This window comes from Anthonomus grandis, chromosome 1 (genome assembly GCF_022605725.1).
Source record: "Anthonomus grandis grandis chromosome 1, icAntGran1.3, whole genome shotgun sequence".
NCBI classification, from domain to species: domain Eukaryota; kingdom Metazoa; phylum Arthropoda; class Insecta; order Coleoptera; family Curculionidae; genus Anthonomus; species Anthonomus grandis.
Window position 1 is genome coordinate 4,301,838 of NC_065546.1, and position 25,157 is coordinate 4,326,994.

At 32.9% G+C, this 25,157-nt stretch overlaps 2 protein-coding genes across 5 annotated transcripts in view; one reads left to right on the top strand and one right to left on the bottom strand.

The window, feature by feature from the left end:
• The window catches only part of LOC126735754 (uncharacterized), a 119,893-nt gene that overhangs the window by 38,998 nt on the left and 55,738 nt on the right, over positions 1-25,157 (bottom strand). The window lies entirely within an intron of this gene.
• Positions 1-25,157, top strand: part of LOC126735727 (phospholipase A1 VesT1.02-like) — a 76,185-nt gene that overhangs the window by 23,162 nt on the left and 27,866 nt on the right. For all 4 annotated transcript variants that reach the window (XM_050439823.1, XM_050439830.1, XM_050439817.1 and 1 more), the window contains exon 3: positions 11,189-11,437. In XM_050439823.1, coding sequence (XP_050295780.1) covers positions 11,189-11,437 — 249 coding nt within the window. The remainder of the gene's footprint in view (positions 1-11,188; positions 11,438-25,157) is intronic.

Below are 25,157 nucleotides of genomic sequence, written 5' to 3' on the forward strand. Positions count from 1 at the left end.
ATTGAATAAATGAAACGAAATAAAATAAACAAACAAAATCTAAAAGATTCGAGAAATTAGTCTGGCTGCCTGAAACTAGAAACTCTTAGTTTGACTGAAGGCAATATAAAATTACTCCAGGTTTTTTTACAGAAATGAACCAAGAATTGTCTACAAAATCGATAAATCGCATTTAACTAATAAAAGTTAAATGCAATCAAAAGTAACCAAAAATAGCATTGAATTACTTTAAGGTTCTAATCTACGTAGAACAAATTAAGCACGGTTATTTATACCATTACTGGTGTAATTTTTGATTATTTTCCTATAAAAGAAATACCTGAAATTATTTTTTTTTGAAAATTCCTGAAAAGTAACCAAAAATTATCTTGCAAAATTACAAAAATTGAGAAATTACGTCAAAGTAACCAAAAATAGCATCAAATTATAAAAATTGCACCACTAATGCCTGTAAAAGAAATAATAAATAAAATACAAAAAGAAATTCAATGTATTATTTTTTTGTAACTAAATATTTTAATTTTGAGTTTATTTTTGAGCTTGTCAAGAGAGTTCTTCTATTCATCACTGCAAATAACATCTTTTCCATTTCACAATTTGGTTTTGAAAGTGGAAAAGCAACATCTAATGCCATTTTCTCTCTTCCAGAAAATATTTATTAAGTACTAATGAAAACCTTCTTTCAGCAGGAATTTTCTCTGAGTTATCGAAAGCATTCGACTGTGTGGATCATCTCTGTGTTTAGAGGTGTAACTTTGAATTGGTTTAAGTCGATTAATGTGATGAAAAGCAATCAGTAACCTACGGAGGAAAAATCTCCATGTCAATGCAGAACATTTGTAATGTGCCTCAGGGCTTTCCTAGACCCGATTAAACGATCTGGCCTCATCGACGTTAAAGATCAGAGGACGTATTAGGCTTTTTGCTGATGATTCTTTGATCCTTTAGCATGGAGGTAGTATTGAAGTACTAGAACAAATGATTAATACTGCTCACTTTCGATAAGAACTTGGTGTAATAATTGTACCCTATTCTTTAACATACCAAAAACTAATATGTTAAACTGAAAATGTTTTCTTTCCGCTCTAAGTGCTAAATTCCTGAGTCTCATAACTGATGACAATTTAAAATTTGAGGACTCTTTCAGTAAAGCTATCTTCTAGCTGTTATGCCTTGAGAGTTACTTTACGATCAATCAGAACCACTTGTACTGACTTTACTTGTCCTTAATTAAATCTCACATTGCTTATGGAATAGCATTCTAGTATTGTTATAGTACGGCCAGTTTTTCTTCAATATTTATCTTACAGAAATGGGTTTTTAGGTTCATGTTTAAAATGTCTTTTAGTTAGTCTTTTAAACAAACTTTTTTACCTTACAAAATATCATAGCTCTACCATGCTTGTATTTGCTCGAAAGTGTTTGCCTATGTGTGCACTCATTCCTACTCGACCATATGTTACAATAGGAGCACTTTGGTAAAAAAGCCTTTTTTTACTTTGCTAAAAACGCCTTTAATCATCTTCCCTTAGGCATTAGGTCTTCGAATATGTACCACCGGGGATTAGAACTACTATAAATTAGGTTCATATTGTTCAAACAATCTTCACACTGATTTGGGAGTACCTGAAGGTTCGGTGCTCGGGTCTGTGTTGTTTCTTATATTTGTAAATACATTGCCTATAGATTTACTGTATCACGTTACTATGTACGGGGACGATACATCAGCCCTTGTTCGGCAACAAAGTACAGAAAATATGCACATTACTATGGGAAAAGTATTGCACGAGCTAAATAACTGTTTTCTTAATACCAAGAAAACAAATTATATGGTTCTTTGCACTTATCGGGGTTAATTAGATCTTGATCTTGACATGCATTTGAGCAATAATTGTAGTTTCTTGCAACATCAACAAACAATAAATTTCAATAAACATCAACAAACAATAAAAGTTTCTTGGCTTGATACTAGATGGCACTCTTTCATGGTAGGCATATTGCAATGATTTGGCATCAAAATTTGGTAGCCTTTGTTATGCCATAAGAAATATTAGGTCCTTAATGGATAAAAACCAGTTAGTTTGTGTATACTATGGCATAATCCACTCTAGGATTCTATTGTATGGGATCCAATTCTGGGGTTTTTCAGCGTATAAGTCCTGTATTTATTGGTCAAAAATAAGTTATTAGATGTATGGCGGGAGTATCCCCTTAAACTTCCTGTACTATTAGATCGCTTTTTATGCACTTTGAGATTTTAACTGGTTCGTGTATGTATATATTTCAAGTGTGTTAATTTGTTATTAAGAATCTTAATTTATTTGTGCCAATGGTTTTTTTCAACTATCCAACTAGACTAAGAAATGATTTATCTTTGTTGCGTACTAGATTAACTCTTTCGAAAAATTTTATCCTGAAAATATGTCCAAAAGTATTTAATAAATTGGCAAATCACATAAAAAATTACAATAGTTTGTCAACATTTAAAAAAAACCTTTCGGAGTAATAACTAACTGTAACGTATATATTTATTTCTGTTACTGTTCTATATGCTTAATAATTTCTTTGATTATGTAATCTAGGTTTAGTGTAGATTCAAGTATATAATGTTTGAAATTTTAGCTTCTTTGAGCATGGACGAATTCCATACACTGTATTGTGTCAATTTTGGATAATAAAGATTTGAATTTGAATACTTTGAGAGAAACCTTATAATGCGGAATTCGTTAATGATGCTCTCTGAGGCGTTAATGAATATTGCAGATTTGTCTTTTCGATTTGTTTTTTTAATTGTAATTACCATTTCAGGCATGCGAATTGGAAACTTTTGATTTTGTGCGATTTATATTATTTATTTTGTAGCTTTGTAAATGAGTTTTTTTTACCTTTTTAGAATACAGACAATTTTGATTTGTCAAAGGAATAATGGAGGCCAAGCATAATTTAAAATTTAAATTATACTTTTTAATCATTCAACAAATGAGGAAAATTTGGAAAACCTATATTGAGAAATGAAATGCAAAAGAAACAAAAAAAACTAAGAAAACCGTTTTACTTGATAAATATGATAATTCACCTATGATCCAAGATTCATGAAAAATATTTTATTTCAGATGAAGAATACTTTCTATTTTTCTTATCTTACTATTTTTCTCTATTTTCAAAGTATTACAGCATATTCAAGGGAATTATGTCAAATAGAATTTTAAGGAGACTATAATGAACGTACAAAACTCAATTGATTATAGGTAATCGTAAGAAAAATTAAATGAAAAAAAAAACGATTTAGACATTAATAAAGAAATAGTCTGCAGTAGAATGAAAAAAAATTTAAAAAACTTAACATTATTTCTATTTTCCGATATGACAACCGATTTAACAATTATTAATTCTTGTGAAAAGGGGTTATTAACCCTCAATAGACCAACCCTAACATGTTGAAATAAAAAAGTCAATCAAAAGTGGAACTAAGGCAATCCGTTCGTGTAAAATCTGATATAACGGGCAATATTTCCCGAAGTGCGGCTATGTCGAATCGACAATCTCGTTGGCCCCGACAAGCGTTGAAACTAAACGAGAATCCCCGGGGAGAGTTCGACTCCGCGTCCAACGATGTGGTACAAGCAAAATCGGATTATCCAGGAAATAAATCGATTTACGTCCTAAAATTTAAAGAATTTTTTAAATATTTCATAAGAGCCATAAACATTTTTGTGTTTAGTTGCATAAATAGATATTTGGGTTATTACAGAGAGTGGGGATTTACAGGAAAAAACCAATTGCAATAGTAATTTAAAAAAATCTACAAAAAATAATCAATAAGCAAAGAAATCCTGTTAAGTTTCTGCTTGGTTTTTAATGTGTTAAGATATCCAGAGAATATCAGGCCGCCATCAGAAAAGAAGAAGTTGAGGATGGAATCTGAGAACCGAAACGTCGAAAACAAAAACTGAATTCAGATATGCGTTGTCCTAAAAAAGTGTTGTAATAATGTTTTTACAGATTTTAAAAATACGTTGAAATAAAAAAATACAGGCCCTTTTCAAAAATGCAACTTTTTGATTTTTTCCATATATTTCAAAATAGGAAAAAGATAAAATCGTTCTGAAAGCGGCACTTAATTGTTAACTAAATGCCCTACAACTTTCCCCATTTAACCAATCTTCTATCTCTTATAGTTTCCAAGATACCCATACATGTACACCCAATTTGGGACACACTATATAGACTTGGCTACTACTAGTGCAGATTGGATCTCAGGCATGGATTTAGATCAGTGTTTTACTGACTTTTTTTTTGGTTTTAATAGGGTTCCTTGTGTTCTGAAATAAAATATTGTCATTAGTAACTCTATTTGCTATATTTTACTTGAGGTTACCTTGAATTTTTTACCAGTTACTAAAAAGAGAGATAGGCTTATCCAGCCACTATAAAATAGAGTAAGATAAAAAATTATTTTAGTAGGTATAAGCTTACACGCTGGTTACAAAAATACATTAATTTTTTAAAACGTATTAACTCGAATTACTGGCTTTTGCTGAAATACGGCAAAAAATGCTTTCAAGAAATACCCATTAAGTCGGTGGAGAAATTTTTTATGAACACTGGTTACGCGGCGCCGCCCCCAGTAGTGTGGGACTCAGTGTCGAGTCTGTTTCGTCCTATACCCACTAAAACTCCACCGCTGGGTGGTGCCTTGTGGCTCCCTACACTGCGGTCTGCTAAGAAGCAGTCCTATTGTGTCCCATATGTTTAGTCCCACAGGTTCAATTCTGTAGCTTCAAGGAAGTCCAGGATTGTGCCCAGTGGTAGATTTCTTATACCCTCTGGTGCGGGTTTCTCTTCCCCCAGGAATGTTGCCCTGGTTTGATTAAATGCTTCACAGAAGTACAGTATGTGAAGAGTTGTTTCGTCCTCCTCATTGCATCCCCTACATAGCGAGGTAACTGATTTCCCTAGCGTATGCAGGTGTTTCCTGCTGGGTGCATGGCCTGTAAGTAGCCCTGCGACCCTTCGCAGTTGTTGTCTGGAGTGGCCCAGTATGTTCTCACCCTTCTTGAAGGGTGGGCTGCCTATAAGTTGTTTGGATTGTTCCATCTTTGGCAGCTGCTTCCAGTAGAATTTGTTCTGGTTTGTTAGCCAGTTGCCGATTTCCCTCTTCCAGGTCTTATCGCTGACATAACATGTTGGTTCAGGGCCTACCAGGCTGTTGCTGGCTCCCTGGGTTGCAAGTTGGATAGCCCTTCTTGCAGCCTTATTGTTGCCCATATTCTCTGCTAGGATTATCTCTGGCCTATTTTGCGCTTCGGCGAGGTTCCTGAGATCCTCCCAGCAGACTTTACTGACTTTACGATTATTCTTAAGAATACAAAAGAGATCCTTACATTGGCCCTGAGAGGAGGGAGATGCCGCTGCTACCCTGGAAAGAATGTCTCCATAAGAGAAAAAAATCTAAGACCTCGTGGGGCATTTGGAGATACGTTATGGCCAGTCACATCTAGTATATGTCTTTAACACGCAATTGAAAAATCGGTGCCAGAAGTCAGGGAAGTCCTTCGAAAAATCTCAAACTTATATTGCACGTTTGATTCGACTAGCATATCAGGATTTCCCGGAAAGAATCATGTAACGTTTGGCAGTTCAAGCATACCTGGATGGACGCCACGATGGTAAAATGAGGTAGTTGCACCCACCTAAACTAGTAGATACACTAACGCGCCCTTGAATTCGAACCTACCAGGAAGACGATTAATGCTCTGAATCAGACTTCAGCAAGTTATTCTAGAAAGGTGAGGGAAAGATGTTACTGGGTCAATAGAAAGGTAGACCAGATGTAAGGGACTGGCGCAGGAAATGCGTTGTATGTAAGGCGAGTAATAGAGAAAGCAGAGAAAGCAGAAACCTTAAATGTACAGTACAATTCAGTAAAATATGGGAAGTCGATTCGAAAGAATTGCTATTAACGTTGCTGATCCGTTTCTTGATTTAGAATCAGTAAATAAGTACATCGTAGTCGTGATGGACTACTTCAGCAAAGTTTCTTAGGCCTCCTCTCTATCAAACCAGGAATGCCTATGCCTTAATAAAAGATTGGATGTTCCGATTCAGTGAAGCTTTGAAGCTAAATTCAGACAAAGGACTAAATTTTAAACCTAGCTTGCTCCAGAATATTTGTAAGATGCTTGGATTTATTCAATATTCCAGCGATCGATTAAAGGTCGCATATGATGTAAATTTTAAACACCAAAGGTGCAACAACGCTAATTTGGTTTAGTTTTATAACCCTAAGACACGAAAGGATTTGTCGCCGAAACTTCAAATATCCTGGGATAGGCCATACAAACTTGTGGATGCCATAATCGATTTTATTTACATAATACTAAAGCCGCCAAGGAGTACAGCTGGACTAATTTAATTTAACCTTGGTTAACTTAATTGGTTCCTTATTATGAAAACTAGGAAGACTCGCGGCAAATCCAATCAGAATCAAAATTAACATTCATGGCTCATCATTTTAATGGGCGAAAAGTCGGTATGGCGTGACCTGTGCAGCAAGATTGGTGGGGCTAAGAACTTATAAATTTCTAAAGGAACAGCTGAGGTTTATTGCAGAAAATTTGGCAAAATTCAAGAGCTGCATCACACTAACCTCGATCAATTAAGATAACTGATACATCCGTAGACTTTATTCCTCATTACCGAAGAGGCGTCAAATCAAAAGCCAACTCATAGAATGCATACCTTTAGAATGCTTTGGACGCTTTTGAATGCTTATCTAAATCGAATTGCGAACTCGATAATTTAGACTGCGGGATAATTTGCAGAATGTTAGAGGTAGTATTAAGGTTTTCAAGTGTCCAAGTGATAGTGTGCAATTAGACTCCTCAACGTTGTTTTAATTCGTCTATATGTTTCTTCTTTAAGCTTCATTTTACTTCTTGGATGGTACATTTTTTTTTGGTTGTTTGATCGCCAGGTATTTGTACTGTTGGGTTGGCTCCATATTATTTCTATTTCGTATAGCAAGGGGTAGTTACTTTTCGTCGGTTTATGTAGATAGTTCTGCATTTCTTAAGTTAAACTGCATTTTTATGACGTTGCTTAGCAAATTTACCAAGTTCAACATTTTGTTGAGCTGATCTTTGGAAGAAGCATATTTTTTCAGGTCATACATATCTAGAAGGTGGCTTATTTTAAACTGATTTTTACCTATTTTGATGTTAAAACCGTATTTGCTTTCTTTAGTAATACGCTTAATCGGTTGATGTCCATAACAAACTCAAGAGCACTGAGGCTATCTCCCTAAAATATTCCATTATTAATTTTTATTGAAGAAATCGTAACGGTTTGGTCATTGTTTCATAATACAAAGTTGGTATGCCCTGTAGACATACTGCGGAGAAGAAAATGTATTTGTGAGTAAATGTATTTACTTTGGGGAGAGTCATGATGCTACAAAGCCCACTGTGTGGTTTGGAGTCAAATGCTTCTGTTGTCTTTTGTAGCTTCATTAAGAATTACAGTTTAACTTGCCCGTTGTGTAGGTTTTTGATGTCAGTAAGGCCTCTTTTTCCTGACTTTCTTGGTATTGTGATCCTTAACGTACTGCCTTGGGGTGGTGCCTTCTATGCTAGAGTTGTTCTTAATTTCCTCATGAAACTTTCCAGATTCGTTTCTGTGCATGCGATTACTCCGAATGACTATGTCAATATCGGTATTTTCTAAATATTTATTTCTCCAAAGTATTTATTGCTTTGAAAAGATGTTTACTTTTGAATTCAGTCTTGCAGATTCTGGTGATTCTAGAGAAATCATTTTCTTCCAGCAGGGACTGTAGGAATCCGGCGTCCGTCAGTTCCACTTCTCCCGTTTTGCGTTTGCTTTTCTCTATATTTACATTTGTTCAGGCCGAATTTCATACTAATACCTTTAGAAAAATTGTGCTACTAACATGATTATTCTTAAGACTATACAATTTGGCCTTCTTTTAGCATGTATCCTATTCCTCTAGTAAATCTCCTTGAAATATGCCGTAGCTGATTTTAATTTCGGGTATGACTACAGAGACTGGTTTCATGTTAAGTTGGATGACATTTCTCCAGGTCAACATCAGGTGACGTAGATAATTTATATGAGTAGACTTTATATATCTTGACTACCTTGATTAACCAGGGATGAGGGACAAAATCGTAGGCTTTTTGGTAATCGACATAGAAGCATGATAATTTCCTGGTTTTCCTCTTCACCTTACTCAAAATAATTGTGTCTATGAAGAGCTGCAAGGGATCCCTTGGTTCCCTTTCGATACCCTTTTTGCTCTACAGTCTTTTGTTCTTATACATACGCATTGAGGAGTCTTGTGATACAGGAAGGTATGATTTTGTACACCATTTCCGAGCCACAAAACAACTACATTTAAGTAGATTTAAGCAAGTAACGAAAAACCTAATTTTGGAGATCTGTCCATATTCATTGGACGAATTCTACAATAGTCTTTAACCTAGTCTATCAAAATTTATCGAATATTATACTTTCATACCTGTATAACAAATGTTTCATACATACTTAGTGAGCATTTCTGATGCGAACCAAAATTGTATTTTGTTTTATATTGTGAACAAATTTTTTATTATTTTTTGCTATGTTATGTAGGTAAAACTCTGATAGATTAATGTCTCCCTTTATGTACTGTATTATTGGCGTTTGACAGTCTATACTTTTTGACGATGCTAAGCTGTTGGATGTATATGAGCAAATAAAGAAGTATTATTATTATTATTATTATTATTATTATTATTATTATTATATATTCAGTCGTTAATTGGATGGTTCTTTACTTGGTTTGCCCTTGGGTCATAAGTAGGTTTTTCCTGTTAGTTAATAATATTGGTTTCTTCTCTGGGTGTTTAATAAAGTCATTTATTTACTCTGTGTGTTTTGTTTGAGTGGTTGGTTAGCTTTTTGTAAAAAAAATAATGTATTTTATCTCTTTTGGACCTGGACAACTATGGGTGCTTTGATGACTTCTTTTAGTATGACTTCAATGACATTTGGTTCTTCCATAGGTATTACTTCTGCGTTTTCCTCCTGTTCTTCCAGTTGGTTTCAAGATGATATGATTTATTTTGATGACCGGTAGGTGTTGATTTGTTTTTGATTAGGTATGTTTTCTGATTGGAGTTTCTATATGAAACTACCACTGCCGTTGGATTTCAGAGTGCTGTAGAATCTGTTCTCTTTGGTTTTGATGTTTTTAAGCCTCGTAACAAATGCTACTATTGCTGAGTATATAGAATGTTCTGAGACACGTTAATAGGTCGATCTCTGGTGTGAATTCAATATTTCCCTATTTTCTATATTAGTCTTTTATTCCAATGTGGTCTGTAATCCGTTTGGTTTTTCTTTTGAGTCTTTCTTAATCGATCTTTGCTCTGTTAGCAACTACTACTCTAAAGGCTGCGCAATAAATAAGAGCATGGAGCTCTATGAAGTTCCTAACATCTAGTTTAGCTGGTAATATTTTAGCGTTTAACATGTCTACAATCATTGCATTGTATTATTTTCAGGTTCTTGACTAGATGCATGATTAGTAACTTATAATTGACTAGATTCTGTTTGGCTAGGAGTTATTTTTTGTTAGTATTATTACTATTATTAATATTATTAGATCGAAGCAAGATGTAGTGGTTTCTATTGGTTCACTTTATAGGATACCATCCTGTAGAACTTTTTTCCATTTCACGTGTTCTTTTAGTTATGTGACCAAAGTTACTGAGATATGATCTATTGATTTGGTTTTGTAGAACAGAGGAGTGGGTTTATCATAACACTCTTAGGAGTCGTCTGTACACCTATAATTCAAAGGCTTCAATTTTTTCTGGATCTTTTTTTTCTTTAGTGTTTATGTTTCGTGGGGGTAAATAGCAATTGGGAATATCAAAAAATTGGCCAGCGTTGCTGTCACTGTGATATGGTTTTTACTTACATGCTATAAATATCAACTTGATATTTTTATCATCGATTTATAATATGGATTCGACGTAGATATCAAATAGTTGTGACCTCAGTATGTTTTATAAAGTTTTTGTACACGTATTACGGATTCTTTTTACTGAAAGTTGTCTATATTGTTTTAACTATTTTTTATAATAATTTTCGATATATTGTTAAAAAAAATGTACTTTTTGGTACATCACTAGTACTGTGTTGGGTCTTGTATCTACTCGACGAAATAAAATATCTAACTCGAATTGGTATACCACTCTCTAGCGTCAAATGCAAAAAAATAATGAACTTAGTTAATTTACCCTTTTATTGCCACTTTAGCCCAGTACGATATTAAGAATTATTACAGGTACTTTGAGAAAAGTAATATCTAGTTTGCGTGACTCAAGAAAATTCAACTTTAATTTATTCGACTCTTAACACGATAATCGAAAGCTTATGAACCGTTATCGAAATAATTAAACATACTGATATAATTGGATCAGTAAGTATATAAACTCGTGAATTTCTAAAAGGTGGTTCAAAGGAAACTACTGAAGATACTGAGCTTGTTTCTTAGTATTAGTCATTTTTCTTTTCTTTTTAATTTGTTTAAGAAATAAATGGATAAGGTAGTAAAATAGAATTAAAATCAGAAAATATATGATTTTTTGATGCATCCTGTAAAATTTTATTATCAAATATTATGTTTCAAATTAACTAATAGTTAAAAAATAAAATATTTTTATAAAAATAATGACACTTTACCTGAAAAATCTAAATACTGCTTATACTAGCAATTAATAACCAATTAACTTCATATTGGTTAATATGTGTTTTAAACTGAGTAAAATTATGAAAAATTACATAAGCATGTTAAATTTACTATTTACATTTCAGGCGACTTCTTTTTGTTACAACACTTGTAAAAAAAGTGGGGCAATACTTTCAATAACTTACTGTCTGCATCTTCTGAAAATTAATTTTTTACCATAATTTTTCTTACAATTCTTTACGATACGCCTGACTAGAATAGCCATATAAAAATTAAAACATGATGACAATTTTCATTTTTATATAGCTATCGCATGCTCACCTATGAATTTCATATATACAAATATATAATAGTTTTATGATAAAGTTCTGAATTACGCTACAAAAACTTTGGTATTTTTTCACCCTTAAAAACTATTTTTTTTTGAAGGAGAAAACAACTTAAAATTCTCGACTCTGCCTCGAGGCTTTTGCACCAACTGTTGTCCGGTAAAAATCTCAAGAGATGTACAGTTTAGACTGTATAACAAAGAAGAACAAAGCGGCATTCCCATTTCACCTTTAAATCAGAAAGGGGCGGCTAAAAGTGCTGGGGTAAGACCCGAATGGAACACTGTGATTTTTATTCATGGCTTTTCAGAAATTAGTCCCGGAGAAAGCGGAAAGGCTATTGTAGATGGTAAGTAAATTTTTTTATTATTTAATATAAACGTTTAACAAAAAATATACTAAATAAAATTATGTATTTAATGGCTTTTATAAACTACCGCTCAAAAGTATTTGCCCACATATGACTGTTTTAAAGTTATAACTAAAAATAATAAACCTATCAGTTCTTCTTATGAACCGGTTTATTTATAACAAAATGAATATAAACAATACATTTTTCAATTAATTAAATTTAAGAAAATCAAATTTTGGATTCATCTACATGTTCGCCTCGATTTTTAATAACAGCTTCACAGAGTTTCGGTAGTCTTCTAATTAATTTGTCCAACATTTTCTGAGGTATCTTGTGCCACTCTTCTTGGATGATCCTCCACAAGTCTTCTTTTGATGTGGGGCATGATTTTCGCACTTCTCTATCCAGTTCATCCCACAGTAATTCGATAGGATTGAGGTCCGGTGATTGTGGGGCATACCATAACTTTCAAAAGATGTTGCCTTTGTAATTGACCTAAATATTACTTGCACAATTTCGACGTGTGCTTGGGGTCATTGTCATGTTGAAAGATAAAGTTTTCCCCAATTATTCGAGTACCAGAAGGAAGTACATTGTCACTTAAAATTATTTTGTACTCCTCTTTTCGAAGAATTCCCTCTATTCTAATTAGATCGCCCACTGAAGATCCTCCGAAACAACCCCACACCATCACCGAACCACCACCGTGTTTAACTGAGGCCACCGTACAGTTCTCCGCGACCCTTTCATTGGCATAACGGCGAACAAAAAGTCGCCTCTTCGTTCCAAAAACGTCGAATTTCTCCAGAGAACTTTCTTCCAGTCATCAATGGTCCTTTCTTTGTGTGGTTGGGCCCACTCAAGTGTTTTCTTCTTATTAACATCCTTTAGAAGCGGTTTTGATGCAGCTAAACGTCCTTTAAGACCAACATTATAAAGTCGCCGTTTTACTGTCGAAACACTGACCGCTTTTTTACGCTCCTTGTTGATTTTTGCTGTGATTTCAGGGGGCGGTAAGGCGTCTATTGCGTTTGCTTGTAATTATAATATTTAAATCTTCCTTTGAACTTGTTGCCTTTGGCCTTCCCGATCGAGGTTTGTTGCTAATAGTCCCTTCTGTTTTTGAAGGTGGTAGACAATGGTACAGAAACGTCGTGTTACATTAAATAAATAAGACAATGCAAGTTCGACAAGATGTTTTCAATAGTCCCTTCTCTGGTGAATTTCCTAACATTATAATCGACAGTCCGCCTTGGAATTCCCAAGTCCATCGATATTTGACTTTCCAGCCTTATGAACTTACCCTTTCTACGTACATGTTTTATTATACAGTGAGAGCCAAAAGTCCGGAATAAATTCATTTAAAATTCAGGGGTATGTTCAAAAACAAAACGCTCGGACACATCGATTTTTATTTTTAACTGCGGGTTTTCTTACTATAATTTCATGTATACAGGGTGGTTCAAAAATAAGTTACGACCAATTTTTGTAATGGAAATACCTATTTTTTATTCTGTATTCTCAAAGAACAGAAAATTCTAGACATATTTTATGTACAATGTCCTATACCTATCTTCATTTGTTTTTGAGTTATTGACAGTTAAAGATCAGCATATTTGCACTTTTGACATGTTATAAAATCCAAACGGTTAGACATAGACAAATGCAGTTTGCACTTTTTATCGAAGCTTTTTTAAAACCATCTGTTGACACTAGCTAGTAAGTGTCAACAGGTACTGAGAAATTTACGGTTGAATTTCTAAAAAAAACTTGCAAAATATTAATGTATTTAATCAAAAGTATTGTATAAACGTTGAACAAAAAGAAACTATTCTAATCTAGACCGAATTAAATATTCAAATTAAGCCTCATTAACTTCTTGACAGTAAGCGAGTCTTGATTCGAATTTTCTCAGAACGTTGCGTATCATTTCTTGAGGTATTCGTTGAATCTCATTTCTTATATTATTTCTCAATTCTTCTAAATTGTTGGGTTTATTTACATACACTCTATGCTTTAAATAACCCCACAAAAAGAAGTCCAAAGGAGTCAAGTCGGGGGACCTAGCAGGCCACTCCAATTGACCCCTTCGCCCAATCCATCGACCCGGAAATACCTCACTTAAATATTGGCGCACGGCTCTGCTGAAGTGTGACGGCGCGCCATCTTGCTGAAACCAAATTGAAGCTTCTGGAATATTGGGATTATTTGCATTTGGAAACATCAAACATAAAGCGGGAATCAGTTCGTTCCTTTTGAATTCCAAATAACGTTGACCTGTTAAGGTACCTTCGAAGAAAAATGGACCTATGACTCTGTCATTGATAATGCCGGCCCAAACATTCACAGATTAAGGATATTGGGTATGAGCTTCAATCACCTAATTTGGATTGGAGGAAGACCAGTAACGGCAGTTCTGTTTGTTCACTGTACCATTAAGGCAGAAGGTCGACTTCTCAGAAAAAATTATTCTACGAGTAAAAAGACGGTCGTTATGGCAGACATTCATTATAGTTTTGCAAAACTCTAATCGAGGATCTGTATCATCTTCGTTAAGTTCGTGGATTAATTTTAATTTATAGGGATGATATTTTGCCTTTTTCAAAATCCTTCTTAAAGATGTTTTTCCAACATCGTTATCTAGTGCTGCCTGTCTAGTCGGTGTATGAGGATTTTCTTCAATGGACGAAACAACACTTAACTTCTTTTCCTCGGAAATTGAGGGACGACCCGATCTGGGTCGATCTCTGACGTGACCTAATTCCCTAAATTTTCTTACTAGTTTGCTAACGGTAGACTGAGATATTGTCTTATCAGGATACTTGGTATTAAACATTTCACAAACCTGGTGTTGGGTCCTAATGCGATCACCACATCCTATCATAATTAGTATTTCTATTCTCTCAGTTTCACTTAACTTGTTCATCTTTTTAGGCAATATTAAATTTTACAATAAACAAGGATAAGACTGCTTGATACCGGTCACTTCAAAAAATGATGACAACATCATTGCAACAATGGATGAAAAAACACAAAAAATAAGGTTACCTTAGTAAGGGTGTTACATAGTTGCATGAATTATTGTATGTTCAGAAATTCAACCGTAAATTTCTCAGTTCTCTCTACCTGTTGACACTAACTAGCTAGTGTCAACAGATGGTTTTAAAAAAGTTTCGATAAAAAGTGCAAACCGCATTTGTCTATGTTTAACCGTTTGGATTTTATAACATGTCAAAAGTGCAAATATGCCGATCTTCAACTGTCAATAACTCAAAAACAAATGAAGATAGGTATAAAATATTGTACGTGAAATATGTCTAGAATTTTCTGTTCTTTAAGAATACAGAATAAAAAATAGGTATTTCCATTTCAAAAATTGAAGTTGATGGTCGTAACTTATTTTTGGATCACCCTGTATACATAAAATTATAGTAAGAAAACCCGCAGTTAAAAATAAAAATCGACGTGTCCGAGCGTTTTTTTTTTGAACATACCCCTGAATTTTAAATGAATTTATTCCGGACTTTTGGCTCTCACTGTATAAACCAACAAAATATCAAACTCAATGTTGTGTAGCTGCTTAGAAATTAGGGAATATAAAAACTTAGGTTTCTGGTCTATGGAGTTTAAATTAGAGTAATGGTTGCGAATTTCTTCGCAGGAGTAAGGGTAAGGGAAATTTTATAATTTTGAACAAAAAACTGCATAGTTTAAAAAATAACAACTTTTCGAATTCCTATAAGAACAGTACCGAACCCCATAAATTTCATCCTCGTATTCTTAACTTGTCCAATAGTGCTCTTTCTAACCAGGAAATACATCTTTTAAATATGGGCCTAAAGTTCAACTTACCACATTTTGATTCAAATTATGTTTCCGAACAACTTATAATTGAAGCTGAAATAATTCTAAAAATCAATGAACTTTACAAACCAGAGTGTGTAAGAGGGCAAATATCCTTTAAAATCAACAAATATTTGAAACATAACAACATTGATCGTCTTTATAATAAGAAAAATAACATAGTTTTAAAACAATTAAAAAATAAGATGGCCAAAGATAGTTTAGTTTTAACAAAAGCCGATAAGGGAAACTGTATTGTTATAATGAACAAACCAGATTATTTATCTAAAATTACTCAATTCCTAAATTCCAATAATTTTTGCAACCTAACTAACAACCCCATGAATAAGTTTATAGCCCTATTAAAGTTTACTCTTAAACAAAGCCAGTTGACTCTTGATTATTTTTCCATCTCCGAAAGAAAACTCATTCCCATGAATCCCTCCACTCCTCTCCTTTACTGCCTACCGAAAATACATAAAGCTAACTACCCTGTTCGTCCTGTAAAGTCGAAATTATACCCATTTGTAATGACGTCATTTTTGTTTATCTTTGTTTAGCATATTCCAAACAGCGGAGACAACAAACTTTTGAAAAAAATTGGTGTCTGATGATTATTCATCTTTTATATATTAGGTTATGTGAAATATCCGTCACTGTCAATCAAAAATATTGGTTTGTCAACTTGTTCTTAAAAGTTATTTCGAAAAGTGTTAGATAATGCCTAAAAAAAGATATAATAGGTATAATGAACAATCGCAGCTAATGATTTTAAATATATTGGCTTTTTTTCAACTGGAAAAGGAACAAGTCCGAAACGGAATTGCACTTCAAATTGAGAATGTGATACAGCGAGCCGCAGATGCAACAAAATTGAACACAAGAACGATCGCAAATATAAAGAAGAATAGGATAAAATCAGATCAGGATTACGCAGCCCATATATCTTCCAAGCAAAAGACAGAAAAAACCAAAATTACAACATATTTGAAACATAGAATTCGGGACACAATTTATTCTACGTACGCCAGAAAAGAATATGTAATATTGGCAACAATAAGAGAAAAGTTCAGGGAAGAAATTGAATATTTGAGTTGTATAGGCTTGTATAGTGGAAAAAATCAAATAACAGAAAATATTTGATGGACTTGCCAAATATTGTTCATAAAAGAATTAATTTTTTAATGGAGTATATCAAAAATAGAAATGTAGGTCCGGAAGGTTTTACTCCAGTTTTCATTGACGAGACGTGGATTTTTAGTAAGGGATCATTTCGTAGTAGCTGGCAAGATGACACCAAGCACACGGATTCAAGGAAAAACAGTGAAGGTAAAAATTATCTGGTTATCTTTTTATATTTTTTTTTAATAAAAACTATTGCCCTTGTAAGGGCCCTCTAACTTCATAATTTCATCTGTTTCATAGTTTCATATAATTTCTCTCTAAGACAATATGAGGGAATTTAACTCCATACACTACTCGTATGTGCATGGAACATTACTTATTAATTATGTTAAATTAATGTTCTGGAAGAATGATTTCTAAAAGAAGAGAATTGAATTATCTTTTATTTTAAAGGTCATAGTTATATCGTGGTCCACGCCGGAATCAAAGATGGCTTCATCAAGGGTGCAAATTTAATATTCAAGAGTGGATTAAAGACGGGAGATTATCATGACAATATGAACAGGAAAAACTTCGAAAACTGGTTTAAAACTTAGCTGGTTCCAAATCTTCTCCCAAAGTCATTTATAATCATGGACAATGCAAGTTACCATTCTGGTTTATTAGAAGAAATCCCGAGAAAATCTTGGACAAAGCAGAGACTGACCGAATGGTTGAAGAAAAAGAATATTGGCTTTCCAGAAAAAGCCATGAAAGATAAAATATGGAGTATTGCACGCAGAAACTGCCCTAGTGAAAAAAAGTACTTCTTTGATGAATATGTTAAACCTTTAGGACACAAAATTTTGCGACTGCCACCATATCATTGCCAGTTTAATGCAATTGAAATGGTATGGTCGGAATGTAAACGAAAATATGATCAATATATTTCCAATTTTAAGGGGTCACCTTCAGAAGTTCTGACTACATGGGAAATATATGAAATGACTACATGGGAATAATACGGTAATAAACGAAATTTCTATAGATCATTGGCAAAAATATGTTTTTCATACAGAAAAGGTAATTGAAAAGGCTTGGGAGGCAATACAAGTGTGTGATGCCTATGACATTCTGCCACTTGTGATTACGACTCACGAAGACGACGATGACGAAGACAATATCTCTGATTTCAGTTCTGACTCTGACAATACTGACCAGATTGATTAAGCTTTTTCTGTTCTAGCAAATTTTATTTTATGATCGTCGTTTAAGTATTCAATAATATCGTTGCAATTTCATTAACTTGGTAATGCAATATGGCGTGTTTTTTTTGAGTTTGTATGTTTTATTTTTTAGAATGGTATTTTCATTTTAATGTGTTAACATATTTCTTCAAGCAGCATTTTTTTTCATGAACAAGTAAATTCAATTGTCAGTATTTCAATTTTTCCCAGTGAGTTAAAATAATTTTATACCATTATTCACAATTTTTGTAAGCTCGGTTTTGTTACGTCTACTGCTCGTGCCGAATTCTACTTTTCAAATATGTTGTAGATTTGGTTTTTGTGGTCTTTTGCTTGGAAAATATATGAGCAGCGTAATCCTGATCTGATTTTATCCCATTCTTCTTTATATTTGCGATCGTTGTTGTGCTAAATTTTGTTGCATCTGCGGCTGGCTCTATCACGTTCTCAATTTAAAGTGCAATTCTGTTTCGGACTTGTTGTTTATGTCCCATTATTTATGACTAATTATAATAATTTTTGTTAATTGTTAAGTTTGTTAATAATACAATAAATACTACAAGTTTTTTTTATTTTTTTTGGGAATGAAAGTATATACACGAATATAAAAATATAATAATATGCTGCTAAAATAAATCATTTGTTCATTTCTGAACATATAAAAATACATAGCAGACTATTAATTTCTGAAGGCGATGGTAAAGTTTCTAACCTAATATTGATTCGCAAAAATATCTACGCCATACGTTTTTTCTCACCTGGATGACGTAACTACAAATGGGTATAATTTCGACTTTAGTTGCCTACATGAACACCTTATCTCTGAGAATTGTTATACAGAGCAAAATTCCATTCATTCGTGTTTTTTTATTGTTGGCTGGTGACCGTCTATTTTCATAGAAACTGTATGACAGTTGTACGCTAAACAGATATTATCAAGTGTGAAGTGTACGAGCAAAGTTGCGGTTTTCACGATGGTAAAGTTAGCGGAACGAGAAAAATTAGAAATTCTGTGCATGGTTAGGTTTAGTGATAGACAAACTTCACGTACAAAAATGCGCAACTTGAAATAAAAATCGATGGGTCCGAGCGTTTTTTTTTTCGAACACACCTCTGAATTTTAAATGAATTTAGACATAACTATTGGGATGCACTGTATAAGTAACCTGAGTGAGTTCCAGTCAAACGCTTTTGTTAAATTGAAAAATAGAAGAACTGTGTGTTCTGTTTTTTTTTACAAAGCTTTGATTTATTATTTTTACAAGGTTATTTATCGCGTCTAACGTATTTCTAGGAGACCAAAAACCAAACTGGATTTTATTAAATAAATTGTTTTTAGATATGGTGTAATTTGTAACTGTAGTATTTTTTCTAGTAACTTACGAATAGCTGGGTTAATATATAGAAATGGATTTATGGGTCTCTAATTGAAGGAGTCACAGTTTTATTATTTTTGCAATAATTAAAGAGTAATCAAGAGAGTTTTTTTTGTTTATTTTTTTTTTCAAATAAAAGATTTAATAAATTTTAAGAAGGACTTTCAATTTATATATTATTTTGCCTATCAATGTTTATTAGAATAAAAATACTTATTTAAAAGGAAAGTTAAAAAATATATATGAAAACTTAAAATAAGCGATTGAACAATGAAATTCAAATATTTTATCGCGATTGTGAGTTTTTGATTTTTTTTTTTTAATTTTTAAAATCCTAAAGTATTTCGTATGAAAATTTCATTGAATATTAAAAAATAAAAATTTACGAAGCAGCTTTAATAAATTCAAAAAGTATTTTTATTACAAAAAAGTAATATTACTTCTAAACCGAAACGGCCTTTATCATGTATTATCAAATTATTATCTTAATCGTTTTAAATATAAATAAAAAAAAGTAAATGTAGTTTATTTTAAAAATTATTGATAATAAGAACCGATTTTATATTTCTTAATAATTAAATTATTACAAACAATAGTCAGCTTTACTGTAATCATAATAATTATTATACTTATATTAAAGTTTCTTATTATAAAGATTATACAAATTAAGTATTTTAAAGAAGAAAACCTTTAAATACTGAATCAAATAAATCCATTAGAACTCTTTTAAGACGTGAGCATTTTTTTCATATTCCGATAAAATACCATGCCACAGCATAAAGAAACGTTTCTTTAAAGAAAAGTTTCTTTATGCTGTGACCATGCTATGCATACTATAGTTTTGATCAATGTATCCAATAAATTATTGTTACCTGTCAACACAAGAAATAATTAAATAATAATAGGCATACTCCTTCATTAGCTGGTTCTATCTGCTAATTACCTTCTGATGAAAATGATTACATATAATTAATTATGCAGCTTGTTTTTTTGTAATTATGGAAGAATATGATGGATGAGTTTATCACTTAAGTATAGATATGGTTTTAAGGACATCCTTTTAATGATTTATCTATGATAAGTAATTTTTTATACGCTAGGAAGAAGTACTATATAATATTATGTCTTGTTTATTATGAAAATTAGGCATTGTAATAATTTTTAATACTTAACTGCCTTTCATATCTAAAAACGACTTTATGTATCTATTTATTATGTTGTGTCTATTTAATTATAAAGCAGTGGGAAGAATTGCATAATTAGTAGATAATATATGTATGTTAAAGCTTTTATTAAGTAAAAAAGAAAATAATAAAAAAAACCTATACAGGTCCTTGATAAACTCAAAAGAGTTTCTAGGAAGGCTCACCACCAAACACTTCGGGGAAACTCTTAAAACGCCTGGAATTTGTATATAAAGGTGAAAAGACTCTTTAAGATAGATTTTGTAGTGAACGAGAATCGATATTCCATTTCACCAGATTAATCAAGTCAAATTTTGCAATTCAAGATCTTGATCTTGAGAATTTCAATTACATTCCAATATTATGCCCAAGTACTTAATTTTCCTAATATAAACAATATTTTTCCTATTTACAATAATGTGCATTCCTTGGGTTTCTGCTTGACAACTTTTTTATCTTTTAGAAATATACATAAATTTGGAGTTATTTGAATTCGAACATATTATTTGTTAACACGCAATTATTTAAATAGATTATTTAAATCTTCTTTTAAATTTCTTTAGCAATCGTTGTAAGTCCATGCCCATGATAAAGAGCAGCGTATCGTTACCGAACAAGATAATTTTATAATTTTTGTGTCACTTTTACCATAGATGAGAAACACCAACGGGTATGTTGTATATAAATATGGTAAGCCGTATTTTGCGCTCATAGAGTCGAAGAATCAATTTCTATAAGAAAGACAATGAACTCTTTTACCCAAATATCATTTAAATCGGTTCAAGACATTATGGCTAATTCCTAATTACTCTAATTTCTTTAACAAAATATCCCAATCCACTGTTTCAAGAGTTCTCCTGAAATCTTTAAAAAACCGCTGAAATATAATTATCATAGTCGACGGCTTCGAGAAAAATAGAAGAGAATATATTAAAAGTAAAAAATTTTCATAGCTCCGTTATTTCCTGCTTGACATAAAAAATCAGTTAGGGAAATCTTTCGCTATATTGAATAAAATATACAGGATGCCGTATAAATTTATTATAAAAAAGTGTATTCTCGATACAAAAAAAATACACAGATGAGTTGGGGCAAGTGCGGCCACTTTTTGTATTAGTAACACTTAAAGAACCAATATTTTTTTTAACCCTACGTTAGGCGCGTGGATATTACTGACACGGTTAGGCGCGTGGGCTACAGTGGTAGCAACCCAATTTATTTATTTATTTTAATGGATCGATTTATCCAAACTTCAGAAAAAAGTTGAAAAATTAGTTCTTTTAAATGTTAGTAAGATAGTAACATGTAAATATTGTAAAAGAAAACAAAAAATGCTTTTAATTTTAGGTTAACTTATTTTATTTTATTTATAAAGTTAATCTTGCACTTAAATACAAAAATAAGTTTTAAAAAAATTCTACTAATTTTGGCAGAAAAAAAAACATAAACATCATACAAAAAGGTGGAATAACAAAACTTATCCTGAGGCGAAACAAAAAATTAAACATTTATTCTACGTTACATAACAAAGACAAAACTGGTCTAAATTTACTGCATGCACTCTACACAGATCTCATTCAAGTGTTCTTTACAGGCGTATCTTTGGCATTTTTTACAATATTTTCGGGTAGACTTATCGCGATTCCTTGCACAAAATGAACAACGTCTGACAGTATTTCTATTTACAGGTGGGAGAGGTGTTACCACTTCTGAAATTCCCAATAAAACACGGGCGCCCCGTCGAAATTCCGGAGAGACTTGGATAAGTGTAGCTCTAAATTCAATTTGAGGCCTAATCAATTCCCATGCAAGTTCTTCTATGAAATCTGACCGTGCTATCTTTCTGTTCCAATTATTACACTTATAAATGCATAAAGCATTTATTGCTGAAATATTTAGCAGGTCATAAAAGATTACCATCAGATATCGGCGAGTATTTCTTGATACATCATATTTTGCACACAATTGGTCTAGTCGATCCACGGCAAACTTCGTTTGGTTATACATTGTGATTATTTCAGGTTTTCTAGCGTCTCCAGTTTCAGCATCAATTGCATTATCATGGTGCATACTTGAAATCAACATTACAGATTTACTTTTCTTTGGACAATACGACAGAATTGTGCAGTCTTTCTGGAATCCAAAAATAGAAGTTCCCACTTCTTTACTTTTATTTGGCAAAAATTCTTTTGGTAATTCTACTTTATTTTTTCGCATTGTGCCAATATAAGTTAGCTTTTTTTCAATAAGTAATTTTTTAACCAATGGCACACTAGTAAACCAGTTATCGCCAGTTATGTTGCGGTTAGTGTTTGCCACTGGTTCTACTAATCTAAGGACAATTTCTTCTCCGGAATTTTTAAATTTATATGGTCCTTCAGGTTGGGTCCCTACATACGTCTCAAGGTTGAATGTATAACCAGATTTGACGTCCACCAAAGCAAACACTTTCATGCCATATCGAGCCGGTTTACTTGGTATATATTGCTTGAATGAGAAACGTCCACGAAATGCCAGAAGTTGCTCATCGACAGTCAAATATTCACTTGCAATAAAATATCTTTGAAAATTGGCCAGAAATTGTTCAAAAATCTCCCTAATAGGAGCCATTTTATCAATTTCTCTTCTTAGATTTCTGTCTCTAACGTCATCAAAACGCATGCATCGCAAAAGAAACCTAAAACGTTTCTCACTCATTGCCAAGTAACATACTTCTACGCCACTTCCTTTTGAGTTGTCCCAAATTTTATGTAAATTTTTTCGAGATGATCTTAATACACCGATTAAATAAAGAATCCCTATAAATGCCCTTATCTCTCTTTCATCTGTATTTCTTGCATCCCGTTCTCGTTCAAATCGTTCTTTTATACTTTCAATATAAATATTGGTACAGGTAGTAATGGTTCGTATGATAGACTCATCTAGTAAAAGATTTAAACCAGGCAAATGTGTAATGATGTTATGAGCTCTGGTTCTTATATGAACATTAGGAGTTTCTTTTCTCCATTTTGTTTTTTTTGTCCTTCCCCGTAAAATAATTATTTGGTCGTTCAGACTCACCGTCATCGTCAGATTCATTTCCGGAACTATTCTCACTAGCCTCTTGATCCGATAAAGAATCATGCTCACTTTCGTTTACTGTATCTTCTTCAGGATTATCAACTTCATCTTCACTCTCAGTCATCACCTCGCTTTGATCACTTGACATTTCGTCAAACCATTGTGACCAAACAGCTGGATCTTTGGATGTTTCAATACGCCTCCTCTTTTCTTGGGACATCTTGCTATTTTATTTCTCTAGAAAAAATTAAATTCAAATTTCAAATCAAGATTACAAAATTTTAAAATTAAAAAAATAATAAATCTTAATAAAGAACAAATAACAAAAATCTTAATTTTCTATTAATAAAAAAAACATTTTTTATATAGTATTATTAATCGTCATGACATAAAAAATACTTACGGGGTTAGGCGCACGGGCTACCACTGTAGCCCAGTCGTAAAAATTCGCTAATATTTTGGAATCGCACGTCCGCTTACAGACAATTGTAAACACATACCATAGAGTAATTAAAAGTATGCACTAGCAAAACAAAGGTAAAAACACAACAAAGTCACGGTCTCATCAATGTATTATGTTATGTCGTTGACATAACAATTATCCTAGTGTGGTAATTATGTGATTTTAATGTTTGTGTAGACCCTGTTTAATCACTTTCTCATGCATCTTAATATGCCCTTTTTGTTTATTGTTAGTAATTTTAACCTTTGAACTTGCCAGAAGGACTGTGGCTTTTTATGTGTTGTGATGAAAACCCTCATTGTATATCCCTGATGATGGACATCTTATATGTCCGAAACATGTAGGATAGATGGTTTTTCTAACAAATTTAGTGGAGGATGACCGAAACTATTTTAGTTACCCTTTTATTATTTTTTTTGTTTTTGTTTGCAGGTACTCCTATAAACTTGGAGAGTGGAAATTCGTCTTCAGCGTCGAACAATTTCTGAGGTGGTTCTGATCTGCTCGTCTTTGTTTTTGCTTTGTCTTTTAGACGTTCCAACACCTGCTCACTTGTTATAACTTCTGCACCATGACAAACTTTTTTTTTTCTCTTTTTTTCACCTGATGATTGAACCGGTCTTTTCATATTGTCGAGCAATAAAGTCTCAAAAGAAATTGCGGAAACATTAGTATTTATATCGGACTTCTCATTTTGCAGTTCTTCAATTTCTTCTGGTACCGTTATAATAGGTAAAGACTCATGGTTGGAAGTAGATGCAGAAGGGGTTTGAAGTATTTTGCAAGTTTGTGGCTGAATCCTTAAAGCCTTCCACTTTTTAAGAGCTGCAGGATCGTAAATTTCGTCGGCTATATTATCCCTATTAAATGAAGAAATTCCGGCTTTTTTAAACCCATTTTTTATTATTTCTGCACTGGCTTCGGCCCACATTTTCCCTATTAGATGACAAAACTCCTTTTTTGGAATCTATATACCAGGGTTTTTTCTTTGCCAGTCTGCTAGCTTAGCATCCCAAGTGATTTTAAGGGATCCAAATACTGATAGATCAAGCGGTTGAAGCAAATGTGAAGAATGTGGAGGTAGCTTAAGAATTATTATATTTGCTGCATTGCCTTTTCGATTATGTTAATAGTTATGTGAGTAGAGTGGCCATCATAAATCAAAAGTGCTGGTCGGTCTGGTCCTAAAGCATTAAAAAGCGTCTTTTCTAAGTGATTTTCAAAAACATCTGTCTCCATCCAGCCTTTTTGTGTGGAAGCGTACAAGGTTCCTAGATCCCACCCACTCACTCCAAATGCTTTTCCCTTTAAAAATTATCAGTGGAGGTTCTTTCGCTCCAGAAGCACTACAGGCTATAAGAACGGTAGTATTTGTGCGACCTGGTCCACTAGTTGTTCTTGTAGGCGGAACACCAATTTTTCCAACAACTTTTGTTTTAG